A 16404-nucleotide genomic window follows, 5' to 3' on the forward strand; every position below is an offset into this window, starting at 1 on the left:
GCGGTGGTCATCACACCTTTGGAAGTCGTCAACTGTACGAGGCCGTATGTGCAAAACTGCGCGTTTTACTGCGAGATTATCGGATAAAAATAATCACCATGATCGAAAGACATCCAAAACGTCGCGCAGAAACAACAAGCGCATTGTTTACAACCGGTTTTGCCGCCGATCGCGGGCGCCGGTCACGTGTGCCTTCACGTTTGCTGTGAAGTGCGACCAGGACATGTCCAGGATGCATTGCGTTCGCCCAGCACGCTTTCGTCTACGGAGCAATACATTGGATGCCTCTCCTATGGACGTCACCATTCTTATTGTTGCCAACAGAGATCACGGTATGCTCTGCAATTCGGTTATTTAATAACCGTGATGTGCTTTGTGGCGTAAATTCGCAGTATCCCATTTTAAACAAAGTGCAATCGGATGGTACACTTTATGAGAGGGCAGGGGGCACGAGACCTTCCCTTTAATATTGATGCATGTGTAGCGTCTACCACCTCCAATGTGCAGTGCTGCCATCTGCGACCTTTCTGAGGATCCGCTCTAGACGGTGTGTTATCGCATCCTTGATTTCTTACCATATCTCCACTGGAAGAGGAAGTAGAAGAGTAACGCCATTCTGGATAACGGCGGCATCGTCAACGACGTTGAGTAGAACGTATGTTTCCTCATTCATTAGTTACTAGCTATTTCCAAACTAGAATTCGCTGTCATACAGCACATGACAAGAATAGTCATTTGAGGAAACATAGAGGTATTCAGAGGTACAGCGGCACAGCAGTGAACATGCCAAATTCAAAGTTCCTCCGAAGACTTTTCCTCTTGCTCTGCTCCGCAGTTACCGTCTACAACATGAAATACATATCCACTATGCGCATCAAGAAGACTGACTTCAAGAGAAACAGCTATACAGAAGTGCTGCTAGCGTCCACGAGCATAGCAAAGTATACTGCTGCTACATTCGACCGTAACGACGGTGACATCGACTGGGTCGCTGTCACTTCCTCAGTTTATGTGTATTCTGCATATATTGATGATCGGTTCAAAAGCAACAATGTCCTGCGAATTATCGGAATACTACAGACGGACCTGCCCGTTATTTACACTTTCCATTGTCTCCTAAATGAAACATTACATATAGCAAACGTGGAGGACATCCAGGAGCATCATGGAATGCCATTCCATACAGTATTCTTCGTTTGCAGGACTCCAAAACCAATGCGTTCAACTCTGCGAAGCTTCACCTTCCTTGTGCGCACTTCAGGCGGACTTGCAAAGACAGCGACGATACGCATTGAGTCCCTACCTATCCAACGTCATAATGAACACGGCAGTGGGGTCGCTGTTTGTGTGAGACCATTCTTCTCAGGGAAGCCGACGAGCACGGAGTTCGCTCAGTTCCTTGCCTACTACGCAGTGCATGGTGTAAGGCATTTCACGTTCTACCACGAGTTGACGGCATCGGCGCATCTGAACTTGCTCATCACGCAGCTTCCAAATAAGTACGACGTCACCTTCCTGCCATGGACACTAGACGTGTGGGACATGGTCTGGGAAAGGGGGCAACTCGCTTTCATTCAGGACTGCATCTACAGACACATGGGACGGTTTGAATATGTCACCCTGGTGGATATAGACGAGTTCTTATTCCCTTTCCCAACGAAATCTGGTGAACGAGTGACTTTAGCTCAATTGGCGAATACTTTGCCTCCTCAAGGAACCTGTTTTCTTTTCCGACACGTGTTCTGGGCGGTTCCTAACAAGACTGTTAGAGGAAGACTTTTTCTTTTCGAGAGCACTAAGGCTGACACGCATGTATGGAGACCGAGACTGCGCAGCAAGTATCTGGTCAGGCCTCTAGGAGTCGTGGAATGCGGGATTCACGAGTGCAGACGGTTTGTAAACTTTGAAAGTGGCCAAATGGTTGTTGGAAACGCACTCTTGTATCACTACATCATGCCTAGTACTACGGTAAATTATACGAAGAATACGAACATGACGATCTGGAAGAAGGATGTGGAGGAGTCCGATGTAATGAAAGCATATCGTCGTTATTTTACGACGGATTTTTAATGAACTGTCGGCTACGATATGCCCCTATTTACCAGTTACGAATGTCATTATAATCCTGCAGTACAGTGATTCCTGGTATCTGTTTTCTCGCCATGGAGAACATCACGACAGTAGAATATTTGTACACATTTATGTGGCGCACTATTCAATCATTTGGGCGTATTAGCAAAGAGTGCGAACTTTCCGAAAACGACATGTTGTCCACAGCAAGCAAGGGGTAAGTTTTGCGCAAAAACAGCCCTTTAAAAGTCACATTGTCCACTGCATTTTTTTTTTCTAATGTGACCGGACACAGAAAAGAAGCCGAGCAACATTGGAGCAACAGACGCTCATGACGTCGCGTCGGGCGTCGCCAAGTGAGCTGGTCCTAAGGAGACCGAATTCGGCTGGAGAATGACAGCCAAATTCCTTGGATCAGTCTCGGCTGCGGCGCTCGCGTTCCCTCCGGTACTAGCTCCGCGAAATCTGCCGCTCGGCAATGCACCGTTTGTGTTGGAATACTCTACTAAAATGCGTTCAAAAGAAGTGTTGGTTTAATAAACATCAACACGGTATCTCCAATAATGAATTAATATTTTCTGGTCAGCTACAGTCGTTTTCTGTATTTTCTGCTGCCTCGTATTCGTATCATAGGTGGAAGCTACCCCACAAGAAGGCCAAGGTTGTACTGAAAAGCCACACTTGAAGGGTATGGAAGGAAGGGTATGTTTAAAGTTCTGTAATCGAAAGCTGTCGCGCGCTATCTTTTTGGAATCGCGCTGCTCAACCAATCTATCAAAATGAGAAACATTACAAATTTAATAAAATTAATTCAAATTTGTTATAGTATCTTTGCAACAATGTTCTACATAGATCATATTAATAGCGATAAAAAACCCCAGTTGGAGGGGACAACAAAAAGGACAAACACGGCACTGTGCTGCCAACCAAATAATTCCCCCTTTTATAATACAACACCCTCTTCCCTTCGCTCTCCTGTCGAACATTCGAGAACCGCCGAGCAGCACCTAGGTCACAGGAAAGTTCACCTTATCGGAAAAGAACACAGAGGGTTTACTGATACCACTCGGACCCGCTTTTCTTATCTCTACGATCTCCCTGTACAACAAACAACCTGATTTGCTGCAATTAAAAATAATCTTCCCGTTAGTAAATAATGCTTCGCACCCAACACACGTGGCCAAATGTTCCCCCAAACCAAGCAGCACAATGTACTGAGAGTCGAGTACAAATATTGGTGAGTGGACGGTATGTGTCTTATCAGTATTCTTTAGTTTCACGAGTCTGTTCATTCCTTCAGCCTTCCACCTACCCGTGCACCCCTATTGCACTCGACTTTGAGTACATTGTGCTGCTTGGGAAGGTACTACACTTGTTAGATACGTTCGAATGATGTTCTTTTAATCTTGTATTAACACGACGGGAAGTCTCACCTACATACACCTTCCCGCACTTTAACGGGATACTATACACGCACCCAATTTGACAGTCCACAACTTTGTTCCCATGTTTAATCTGACACCCTTTTCTAATATCCTTATTGACTTGACTGATCAAAGAATCCAAGCGATAGCCTCTTTGGAAAACTACCTCAATACCATACGGTTTTGAATATTTGTTTATCCTGTGTGTACATAAACTATGACCCCGTATTTTCTTATTCTTCCCTTTCGGGTTTCCCATGTGCTCCAGATTTCACTTGTTTCGAAACCCTATCTAGAACATCGTATATGACCGAATGGGGGAATCCAGCCTGCTCTAGCCTATTAATTTTTCTACGAAACTTTCATTCATTTTATGCTCACAGGATCTGTTGACGGAACATCAAATTACATTAAACGCGACAGCATTCTTTACCGTCTTCGAGATATACGTCGTAAACCAGTAGTTCCTGATCCCTACTCCTGTACTCCCAACATACCCCCAAATCACTCGCTTCTAACCTTAAGTCCAAAAACTGAATTGCCCCTTCTCTAGCCTCTTCAATCGTGAATTCAAGAGAGAGCCTCGCCGTGTGTTTGAAACAAGTCCCTTACTATGCGCGCCAGCAATTTCCTTGGAGCAAAAACCAAGAAATCATCTACATACCTCCATATTCCTCTAACTCCTAAGTTACTATTTTCTGAATCCATTTTAACTTTACGATCCACGTTGGCCATAAAAAGGGCGCTCAGAAGCGGTGCGATTCGCGACCCAATACAAACACCCCTCTTCTGAATCAAAACTTTTCCCTTTACTTCCACCAAAGTTGAGTCCAAGTATAACTGCAATAGGTCCAAAAATTGTTGGGAAGAACAACCCGATAAATTCTGAAACCTCAACAACCGAAATTGATCGATGCTTTCTTCTACAATTTGCACCAGTTTACCTTAGGGAATGTTATAATACAAGTTATTCACATCCAATGAAGAAAGCTTCATTTCCTTATCCTTAAAATCCTTAATTTGTGCAATAACCCCCTCCGAAATTTTAATTTCGAACGGATCATCTGCACTCAAAAGTGCTAGCTTGCTCTAACTAAGTGCTAGCTTGCTAGCTTGGTAGAAAAGTACCAACTACGCCAAGAACCTGTCTCTGACACTATGGACCTCAAGGGACTCCGGAATTAAAAGGTTCCGGAAGGGGTTCAGGAAGGTTCAGGAAGTTGTTGGGAAGAACAACCCGATAAATTCTGAAACCTCACCAACCCAAATTGATCGATACTTTCTTCTACAATTTGCATCAGTTACCTTAGGGAATGTTATAATACAAGTTCTTCACATCCAATGAAAAAAGCTTCATTTCCTTATCCTTAAAATCCGTAATTTGTGTAATAACCCCCTCCGAATTTTTAATTTCGAACGGATCATCTGCACTCAAAAGTGCTAGCTTGCTCTAACTAAGTGCTAGCTTGCTAGCTTGGTAGAAAAGTACCAACTACGCCAAGAACCTGTCTCTGACACTATGGACCTCAAGGGACTCAGGAATTAGGAGGTTCCGGAAGGGGTTTAGGAATTAAAAGGTAAAATGAATCACCTTCTCCTAGCAGGTAAGTCAGGAAAATTCATAGCAATTGGGGATGAGGCCTTTAAGGAAAAAGAAACAGCAGCATTGTAAAAAAAATATATATATTTAAACCAGTGAAAGGGAGACACAGTAGGGGGTTAAAAAGTAAGGCTAGGAAGTGGTTTGAAAACAATGAGTTAGGGCAGCATGTAAATCTGTTGAAGAAGGTTCCCGGCTTGTATTTGAATGCCTTCTACACAAGTGAAAATTCATAAGGTAGGGTGTCCCTTGAGGTCCATAGTGTCAGAGACAGGTTCTTAGCAATGCGTAGTTAGTACTTTTCTCCAGAGCAAGCTAGCACTTTTGAGTGTAGATTATCCGTTCGAGATAAAAAGTTCGGAGTGGGTTATTGCACAAACTAAGGGTTTTAAGGATAAGGAAATGAAGGTTTTTTCATTGGATGTGAAGGACTTATATTATAACATTCCATAAGGTAAACTGATGCAAATTGAATAAGCATAAAATGAATGAATGTTTTGGTAGACAAATTAACAGGTTAGAGCATGCTGGATTCCCCGATTCGGTCATATATGATGTTGTAGGTAGGGTTTTGAAACAAGTGAAATCTGGAGCACAAGAGAAACCCGAAGGAAAAAAACACGGGGTCATAGATTATGTACACACAGCCTCAGACAGATTAAAAAATATTCAAAACTGTATGGTATTGAGGTAGTTTTTCAAAGAGGCTATCGCTTGGAATCGTTGATCAGTCAAGTCAATATATGGATATTAGAAAAGGGTGTCAGATTAAACATGGGAACAAATTTGTGGACTGTCAAATTGGGTGCGTGTATAGTATCCCCGTTAAAGTGCGGCAAGGTGTATGTAGGTGAGACTTCCCGTTGTGTTAATACAATATTAAAAGAAAATCATTCGAACGTATCTAACAAGTATAGTACCATGGGGGAACATTTGGCCACGTGTGTTCGGTGCGAAGCATTATTTACTAACGCGAATATTATTTTTAATTCCAGCAATTCAGGTTGTTTGTTGTACAGGGAGGCCATAGAGATCAGGGCTGGGCAAGATACTTCAAAAAAGTATCTTCGATGCCGATACTCGATACCCTCAAAAATTGTATTTCCGATACCGATACAAGATAGAGAACCGAAATTGATTTTCGATACAGATACTCGGTACTGTATCGTCGATACTTCGATACATAACTGAAATCCCGAATATAATACAGCTGGTGTTATGATTAGCGAAGTTTATATTACTGAAATCACAATATAATAAAGCTGGTGTTATGATTCGCGAAGTTTACATCACTGAAATAACAATATAATAAAGCTGGTAATATGATTAGGGAAGTAAAAACATTTATTCGTTATTTCTAGAGCCTTTAGTGTATTTTTATAGCGCACTTTTTCTGACAGGACTTGAACGTATCCGACCGCACGGATTTAATGAAGCTGCACTGTCTAAGCACCCTAGTAGCACAAAACGTCGCAGAAACGTCTTTATTCGGTCAAATTAGGATAGAAGACGATCAGGACGTCAACGCGACGTCTAGAAGCCGTAATTTATAGTACGTTTATAAGACGCGCCGATTTAACGTTTATAATACGTCTTCGGAATCTCTGTTGAAGAGGTAGACATCCTGTAAATATCTTCCGTTCACGTTTGCTAGACGTGCCAACTTTCCATCTATAATACGTCTTCGCCAACTGTGTTCAAGACGTATCTTAGACGAGGACGATTTGTGTACACTGAATAAGTTTACTTTCGGTGGACCTACTGACTGTCTCAAACCAAGGTCAGTAGGAAACACAGGCGTTGAGTTGACGGTGAGTTAATACTCCCAGAAATTTTCCACTTCAGTGTTGTTTCTGTGCGTAACTGAAATAAACTTAGACACCTCACCCTCCACTTTGACGCAAAGGCGAGCACGGCTATCGAGTTCACGGGAGTTTCTAAGACGAGCAATGTATAGTATCTGTTTTCCCTTTGCAATGGACTAGACCACCTCTACGCTCTGGTTCCCTCACGTGTAACGCCGTGGAGGAAGCCTGCTGTTCTTACGGTAGGAGCACCTCTGCTAACGCGGTCCACCTTTGTGAACCGCGTCTTCGATTTTCGCTGAAACGCTACGTGGCAGTGTTGCTTGCAGTTCTGCTTGGAGAAACAGAAAATGGAACGTGTGGTGACTGTGGCTGAGGTTGAAAAATAGAAAAAAGAGGCAGTTCTCCGGAAAACTGTACCCGGTGGATATCAACAGGGATGAATTTTCTCACATTCAAATTAGTGTTCTAAACATTTTTTGAACGTCTTCAAGACGGCCACAAACACGTCTTCAAGACTCGGGAAAGCGTCAACTTATCCGGGGGTAGAAAACGTTATGTAGATCAGATTGAAGTCGTCTCCTAGATGAAAATATGGTTGTGGCTAGACCTTTCCTGGACGTTTATAAAACGTTTTGTGCTACTAGGGCAGCTAGTCTTGTTAGAACTTTAGACTGAAACCATGGGTACGGTGAAACGATCGCATCAATAAGCAGCCTAGCAAAAAACAATTCTTTAAGACAATGTTCTTCGTGCGTACCGGTCTGTGAGCACTTGACTATACATACGAATAAACCTGAAACTTTTTTTCTGCTGCTTTTATCGTTTGGTACTGCAGTACTTACCCGGTAGCCTCTGACTTGATTTTCTTAGTTGGCCGTTGTGAACTGTGAGCTGTAGAACGGGTTACAGTGCTCAAGCTAAGCCGGCGGTTATTCTTTCCGCATGGCAGACGCGGAATCCACACTTCAAGTCAAGTGGACGTGCTCTTGCGCACTGAGGAGGGTGACATCGGGCAGCGCAGTTCCAGAAGCCGTGAGGTTGGCCCTGTGTAAGGCGTTTTCGGCGCGCCCGCCGTAGAAAGAGACGGAAGAGATTCTTCTGGAACCAACTAGAAGCCGCGCGCGCCCACGAGCGCGTCCCAGGGCAGGGCCCAGGGCCTCCTCTCCGGGCGACCTTGACGATGGAGCGCGCGTGTGGACGTAAGCTTCGAACGAATTTATGGTCGACATGTCTACGCCGCTGCGGCCTGGCTTGTACTACCGCATGAGCGAGCGCCGCCGACCCTAAGTCTCACAACAGCCTCAATATTTGCGTCTTTTTTTAGTATCGAGTGTCGTTAAAATACACGATACACTAAAAATGTATTTTCGATACCGATACTACTCTCATTTTCGGCACGCGATACCTAATACCGATACACAAAATGTATCGAAAGGTTGTATCGAAGATACATGTATCTGCGATACTGCCCACCACTGATAGAGATAAGAAAAGCGGATTCGAATTGTGTCAGTAACTCCTCTGTATTCTTCTCCGATAAGGTGATGAACTTTCTTGTGACCTACCCAAGCAGCACAATGTACTGAAAGTCGAGTGCAATAGGGGTGGACGGGTAGGTGGAAGACCTTGAACGAACTGATGAAACTAAAGAACACTGATAAGACATATACCGTCCACCTCTATTGCATTCGACTTTCGGTACATCGTGCTGCTTGGGTAGGTGCTGCTTTGCGGTTCTGGAATGTTCGACAGGGGAGGGAAAGGGGAGAGGGTTGTTGATTTATAAAAGGGGGATGTTTCAGGAATAAAAGTCTTTGGTTGGCAGTACTGTGCTGTGTTTGTCTGTCCTTTGTCCTTTTTGTTGTCCCCTCGCACTGGGGATTTTCATCGCTTTTAATATGCATCACCAACCCGCCCGGATTTTAATTTTATCTCTACATAGATCAACCACACGGAAACAACACCTGAAATGCATATGAAAAATATGAGGCTTTCCTAACTAAGAGAAAATTCAACACATGATAGTAGTAGTTACTGGACACAGACTGTCCGCAACGCTACAAGGCTTCTGGACACGTTTAATTAGCAATTAGAGCTAATTGGGACCCCCCACATTAATCAGGACCCTCCAGGGAGTCATCACACTAATTGGGGAGCATCTAGGACGTGTCCAGACCACCCTGTGCGTTGCGGACAATCTGTGTCCATAAAAATAAAAAAAATAGGTAGAAAATAAAATAAAAAGATGGAAATAGAGTGGAGAGAAACAATTTATTTGAAAATCAACGATGCCGCGGCGAAGAACCCGCTCCGCAACACCCGAGTGACCAGCGCCCGCCATGTTGCTTGTTGACGACTGGTAGTTGCAGAGATCGACGACAGGTGGCCACTTAGTTGCAAGGCATCACACCAGATGGCGCCACTATCACAGCTCTAGACGAGAAAGACAGACAACAAGATACTACCCTAGTAGCACAAAACGTCGCGGAAACGTCTTTATTTGGTCAAATTAGGGTAGAAGACGATCAGGACGTCAACGCGACGTCTAGAAGCCGTAATTTATAGTATGTTTATAAGACGCGCCGATTTAACGTTTATAATACGTCTTCGGCGTCTCTGTTGAAGAGATATCCTAAAGGAAGACCTCCCGTAAACGTCTTCCGTTCACGTTTGCAAGAAGTACCGAGTTTCCGTTTATAATACGTCTTCGCCAACTGTGTTCAAGACGTATCTTAGACGAGGACGATTTGTGTGCACTGAATAAGTTTACTTTCGGTGGACCTACTGACTGTCTCAAACCAAAAGCAGTAGGAAACACAGGCGTTGAGTTGACGGTGAGTTAATACTCCCAGAAATTTCCCACTTCAGTGTTGTTTGTGTGCGTAATTGAAATAAACTTAGACACTTCACCCTCCATTTTGACTCAGAGGCGAGCACGGCTATCGTGTTTACGGGAGTTTTTAAGACGAGCAATGTATAGTATCTGTTTTCCCTTTGCAAGGGAATAGACCACCTCTACGCTCTGGTTCCCCTACGTGTAACGCCGTGGAGGGAGCCTGCTGTTCTTACGGTGGGAGGACCTCTGCTAACGCGGTCCACCGCGGTGAACCGCGTCTTCGATTTTGGCCAAAATGCCACGTGGCAGTGCTGCTTGCTGTTCTACTTGGAGAAACAGAAAATGGAACGTGCGGCGACGGTGACTGAGGTTGAAAAATGAAAAAAGGGGCAGATCTCCGGAAAACTGTACCCGGTGGATATCCACAGGGCTGAATTTTCTCACATTCCAATTAGTGTTCTAAACATTTTTTGAACGTCTTCAAGACGGCCACAAACACGTCTTCAAGACTCGGGAAAGCGTCAACTTATCCGGGGGTAGAAGACGTTATGTAGATCAGATTGAAGACGTCTCCAAGATGAAAATGTGGTTGTGGCTAGACCTTTCCTCGACGTTTACAAAACGATTTGTGCTACTAGGGTAGCGACAGGTAAAAATGGCAGCACTGCTGAACAAGTCTAGGCATGCGAGAGAAAAGGTCTAACCGCTACTGCTAAAACAGCACGGAGAAAACAGTACACATCGGGGAAAAAGGCTTACGGGGACGATCGCTTAGGCCTAACCACAACACTACGCAGCTAACACAAGGCGGGAACCACAGATCGCTAAACATGCGTCAACAGGCTTGCTCACCGCAAAACAAGACTAAACATACGAGGAAAAAGGCTTACGGGGGGGCGATCGCTTAGGCCTAACCTCAACACTACGCAGCTAACACAAGGCGGGAACCACACATCGCTAAACATGCGTCAACAGGCTTGGACACCGCAAAACAAGTCTAAACATGCGAGAAAAGGCTTAGCACGAGCGCGGTCACCGCTAAACACGGCAAACATACGAGAAAAGGAGCGCGTCAAATCACTCACCTTTTCCCCCGCGGCAACTTCCAGGCAGAAACTGAGCGAGCGCGGAGAACACACGTCTGCTCTCTACGAGAGCCAACCAGAAACTGAGCGAGCGCGCGGAGCGCACGTCCGTCTTCCGCGACGGTCCGAGAGAAACTGAGTGAGGCGATGCGCGCGTCTGCGGCTGCGGCTGCGGCTCTGCTCCACCCGTCCGCTCATGCGCGCGCGCGCGCTCCTAGCGCCCTCTGCGCCGGCCGCGGGTGTTTTCGGTTTCGGCTCTCTGCTGCGCGCGCGCGCGTTTATCTCTATAAAGGCAGCGCGCACCGCGCTCGCGTCATCACTACGTGAAGATGTTCAGCTAGCACTCTTTACAAAATTGTTCCCGCACCCACGCTTCTTGGGAAGAAGTGGAGAAGGAATGTTTCAACGGCGAAAGTCCCCGCAACGAGCTCGTCATCACTGCTTTTCGCTACGTGATAGACATGGTAGGCTTTGGCAATATAGGAGAGATCTCGCCGGGGCCGCTGCAGGAGATGGTGCGTCGGATCTACGCCCGTTACAAGAACGTCTGCATAACGGTTCCTGACGGACCCCTGGGACTGATGAACGAATTTGTGAGCTTGGCCAACGCAGAATTCAACTACATCGCTGCAGACATCGTGGACCTTCTCGCTCGTGCCATCGCTCATATTAAGCACGCCCTGCGGAAGCAGCGACATTTGCAAGCAGTCTACATCGCCAACCTTGTCATTGATTTATTGAAATACCGCTTGGTTATTGACATGCAACGCATTAAACAGTCCGAATAACTTTGACGAGACTCTGTGTGTTCTTTCACTGAAACATGTGTATTGAATAGAAACAAAAGATTTGGTCAATAGATGCCAGCACCCTCCCTCCCTTGTCTGATCATCTCGTAATGCTGCGTTCGTGAGATCAGACGCGCCAGAAAAGGGGAATCTTCATCGCAGCGTCGTCATTGCGCGGGTCACGGTACCAGCGCGATGACGGAATGGTCATTCTTTTCGTACACCCATTCCGCTACCACACTGCCACAACGACCCGTGCTTCTCCTGTCTGCGAGAGAGAGAGAGAGAAGCATGTCTCGACTAGAACTTTTATTCTCGATTACATGCGCGTGCAGCTCTTTGTTCCACGGTTACTCGATGCCTGACGTCGACGGTCTCGGGCTCTCTTCCGGGTTTTCCGGTGCTGCACAAAGAGGGAGTACTATCGTAATGCGATACGCGTCAAAACACTAGGAAAGCTTACCGTATTCGCAGCTCCCATAAGGGAAGGAGTGTACGGCATCCACGAGATAGCGCTTGTCGTCGTAGGGGACCAAGCTCTTCTTGAGTCTCGAAATGGTGTACATCGTTTGCTTTATACTCTGGATGGTGCACTGCTTCTGAGAGACCGCCTTTTCATTGAACAGAGAATCTCGGTACACTTCGTGCAATAAATGTTTCCTCACCACGTCTTTCTTAACTCCTTTCGCTCTCGCGATCTGTTTGTGTGTCCCAGCCAAGAGAATGCTGTACATTTTCGCTCGGATGGCTACGACTTCCTGAATAACTCCGCCCCCCGTCTCGTCTTTGAAGTACCCCATCTGGTTCGCGTGCTCGTCGTTGAAAAGTGGGTGGTCCGGCGGATAGGAAGACAGATCTAACTCACTCTCAATCTTCATCAGCTGCTCTTCCAGGCTTTCACACGTGAGAGAAAAAATTATGCTGTCCGTGTCGCTATAGATCAATTGCACTGGACATGTCAAGCGAGAAAAGAGCGACTCGTAGATGAAGCTGTACATTCGGACTTTGGATATTTCAAGAATGGCAAAGCCCACGTAAAGGGGGTGCGTGCATTTGATGCGGCGTTGCTTCATCTCGTACAAGATGCACTTATCACTCAGAATGTGAAAATGCTGACTGTCGACGGAGCTAGCTTTTCGGAGCGCGCTTTCTTTGTCGTAGGCTAGGGCATACTTTTTCATCCGCCTCACATTTTGTATCGACTTACCGAACGTGCTGTTCGACATGGTTTTGTACAGAAGTCGCTCGAATTTCGTGGTCGCGGCATTCCTCAACGCGACGTTTCTCTGCACGAAGGTTCGCAAAAAGTTGTCTTGGCGGAACGAGAGGATGCTGTGAACACGTTTTATTTTCATGCCCAACCTCACGTACAGTGCGAGCAATGCATAGTGAACGACGTAGCGTTCTTTGTCGTAGCACGTCAGCAAGAGTTTCTTTGTGGGAGGGGCGTTCAGCGCTAACGCGTCTTTCAAGTGTCGCTGGTAGGGGGAGAGTTCGTTCTCGTTCACACACCTGTGTTCGGGTGCCAGGGGAAAATCCCTGGTGAGTGCGTGCAGTTCTTCGGGATATGACAAGTCTACTACGTAGACGTAACCCACTTCCGAATCGTGAGGAATGTTGAGAAAATCGATCTCGCTCCACCTCGAAGGATCCACCCACTCAAAACCACCTGTCGGGAGATGGAAAGTCATCGCGTACGGGTACAAACTGTTCACGTCGAGGTACTGGATAAAAGTCTTTTCTTGCTGGGGATCGTAATCGTCACACCCCTCGTGATTAGCCCGACAGTATCTGTGGAAGCTGTTACAAATGCCTCCCCTGATTCCCTTCTCGATCGTTTCGTACATCTCGCGATCGCTCATGAGCTCGAGTTTGACTTTGGTGAGCTTCAGAGCGCTGCTCCACGCGTAACTGGCGAGGGACACTGTGCGTAGGATATCTAACCTATCCGTCTCTAGCGCAATCTTCCTGAAATACAGTACGACGTCGCAGAGCTGACAGGCGTCGAGCGTGACGTAGAGACGCGTGTAACCGCCGAGGTTCTTACATTCGAACAATTCGAAAATCTCGAGGGCGTACTGATAGTCCTCGTCCGTGATCTCTTGGTCGTTCAGGTCACTTTTGAAAGCTTCCTTTGGCGGTAGTGCGGGCAAATTGTACGCTTCGAAACTGTCGACGAAGGTGTACGGGTAAATGCCCTTCCTGAGGAGGCGTCGGAAACGGTCACCATACATTTGACGGGTACAATGAAACGCGCTTTCACCACCGCTGGCGAGCAGGGTTTCCACCAGGTTCGACAAGGAGAGGTTGAAAAACTGCGTGGTATCGCGGAAATGGAGATCGCCAATGTTGAACCCTCTTATCTTTTCCGAGCTCGAAGCTAAGATCCACGGCTCGCCCAGATTTAGAACGTGCATGTGGCGGAGAAGGGAGCTCAAATCGTACTGCAGGTTGTGCACGCACACGACGAGTTCTTTGGTGTTACGACACGTAAGGTTACACGTATCACACAGCGTCGCGACAAAATTCGAAGAACCGGGCTCTACGAAGCGGGTGTGGTCGTGATGCGATACCTTCCGCGTATGTCGGTTAAATTCGATTCCACAAAATTCGCAGTGTGTAGCGCTCGCGTGTCGAAAGTGGTCTTCCATACTCATGACCAACGGCGCGGGACAACTGTTCAACCTATCGATTTGATCGCTAAATCGCTTGAGCGAGAGCAAGCATTTCTCTGCCGCGTTGGGTCCCAAATAGCCATCTAGGCCTAGTATTTTTCCGTCCCAACTTCTCACTACAACGATGCAGTACGAGCTCATCCTGTGCACACTCGAGGCGTCCTTCACGAGCGCGTCCTTTTCCAAAACGCTCTCCGTGTCCAACACCGCGAAATAGGGATAGGGATGCATGTACTGTATCTTGTTGAAGGAGACACACTCCCCCGCTTTTGGCATTTCGAGAATCACTTCGTTTACGTCTCGACACAGACGTTCGTGTTGCTGCAATGCCTCTCTCGTTCCGTAACCGGACGTGCATTTCTCGCAATAAAAGTAGTCACTTCGTCCCATGAAAGTGCTAAATTTTCGGATCCCATAGAAATGCTCCCTAACCTCGAGCAGGTGGACTTTATCCTTATAGAGCGTAGAGGGAACCCGTCCGGTAGATATCGAACTCGTCTGCTCGTCGAACACGTAGATGTACACGGAGATTTTGTTTTTTCTCTCCCACAGGGCAATGTCTTCGTAAGTGACTGGGAAGCAGGGTGGCCAGTACGTTACGCGCGTCTCCGGATTCGAAGGATTCATGTATTTGCGGTATCTGGCATAATCGTTTGGTTTGTTCCTCAAAGGATGTAAGAGCGCAAGCACGCTATACTTGAAACACTCGTTTTCGTGATTCGGAGGGAGTTTGACGTTTGTGAGAGTCCTTGTTTTTCTTTTCAACATTTCGGGAAGCTCGACCGTGCACCCAATCCGCTTCGGTTTTAAGCGCGTTAGTTTTAAGTCGACACATTGGACGTCATTCGAGGTGAAACCAGACCCTTCTCTCGCATAGTTTTCAACGCGTTGCGAGGATTCTGCGATAGCAGCATTTATCGCGCCTTCGATTTCTTGGCGGTTATGAACGACTCTCATGTGAAGGTTCACGTGAAGGAGATGCGAAGTCAACCCGTCGGCTCCGTCCTTAACCATGAGCGCCTTCGAGCACAGACAAAATTTGAAAGGCATGGGATAAGCTTCGAGGACGCGCGTGATTACTGGAGCTATGCTCGGTAGATAGAGTCGCAAATCGTCGACGTTGTCGTCGTGCGGGGAACAGAGAAGCGTGTACCTAGTAGCCGTTCCGTCAAATGCCTCATCTGTGACAAAAAAAGGAAGGAATCGTCTCTCCGTGACGGAGGGATGATTCTCTACGACGTGCTCTCTCAATTCAACGATTCTACGACCCTGGACAGGCTCAGCTTCGTTTCGAAATTCTGGGCTTGCATCTGGTGATTCATCTCGAACCCTACCAGACAGAGGAATGAAATCTGCATACGACTGATCCCCTTCCCACATGAGCAATTCGTCTGCATTGTCATGTCCATCTAGGGGTTCGTCGTCGTCGTCCGTTTCAGGTATTACGAAAGGCGGACTACTGACTCTGTCGTCGTCGTCATCTGAAAGGACGACTGGGCTATTACCGAGATTCTCTATTCTAGCTTCGTGCTCTCTTTCTACGGCCACGAGCATGGCATCGATGGGGTCGTACTGACATACGAGACAGCGCGGCACTGCGGTCAAACAAAATCAGTACGAGATTTCCTCTCACGAAACAATGCTCACTTTTCCCTTCAGTTGAGGAACGCTTGAGATTGATGATGAGAGAGGATGGGATGAGTCCCTGTGTTCAGTGTCATGCGGTGACAGCGGCTATTGGTTCCTGAAAAACAATGTCATGCATAGAATACACTCTCACAGCAGAGACGGTCAACTTACATTTTGCTCCACGAAACGCCTCGTGTCGTGGATGGATGCCCCTCGTGGGCTTCCTGTCAATCGTCGTAGAACCAGCGCACCTTTTATAGTCGCTACACCGCTCTCCTCCTCCTCGCATTGCGACGGTGTCGTCTGTACTTTGACCACCCCGCCTTCCGTCTTTCGCGCCTTTTTGCGATGTCGCATATGACAATGATGTCATCGACGTTGAATAAAACATTACACTAATTTCTAGCTAACACTCTGGGACGACTTGTACATGACGACAAGAAGACCCAGAGTGGGATTCGAACCCAGGATCCTTCTACACTGGGCGCG

At 46.7% G+C, this 16404-nt stretch overlaps 1 protein-coding gene and 1 long non-coding RNA gene across 2 annotated transcripts in view; one reads left to right on the forward strand and one right to left on the reverse strand.

The window, feature by feature from the left end:
* The window catches only part of LOC135367076 (uncharacterized), a 146385-nt gene that overhangs the window by 100977 nt on the left and 29004 nt on the right, over positions 1 to 16404 (forward strand). The window lies entirely within an intron of this gene.
* On the reverse strand, positions 11938 to 12766 carry LOC135367065 (uncharacterized). Its single transcript, XM_064600164.1, has 2 exons — positions 12075 to 12766; positions 11938 to 12014 (listed from the first exon to the last, which is right to left on the reverse strand). The coding sequence occupies exons 1-2, from the start codon at positions 12682 to 12684 to the stop codon at positions 11962 to 11964; spliced, it is 663 nt and encodes a 220-aa protein (XP_064456234.1). The 5' UTR covers positions 12685 to 12766; the 3' UTR covers positions 11938 to 11961.

This window comes from Ornithodoros turicata, chromosome 1 (genome assembly GCF_037126465.1).
Source record: "Ornithodoros turicata isolate Travis chromosome 1, ASM3712646v1, whole genome shotgun sequence".
Taxonomy (NCBI): Eukaryota; Metazoa; Arthropoda; class Arachnida; order Ixodida; family Argasidae; genus Ornithodoros; species Ornithodoros turicata.

Coding starts and splice junctions, on each gene's coding strand:
- LOC135367065 (XM_064600164.1), bottom strand. CDS start 12,684: ATGAAGCAACGCCGCATCAAATGCACGCACCCCCTTTACGTGGGCTTT. Junction 12,015..12,074: donor TTATGGGAGCTGCGAATACG/GTAAGCTTTCCT, acceptor CTCTTTGTGCAG/CACCGGAAAACCCGGAAGAG.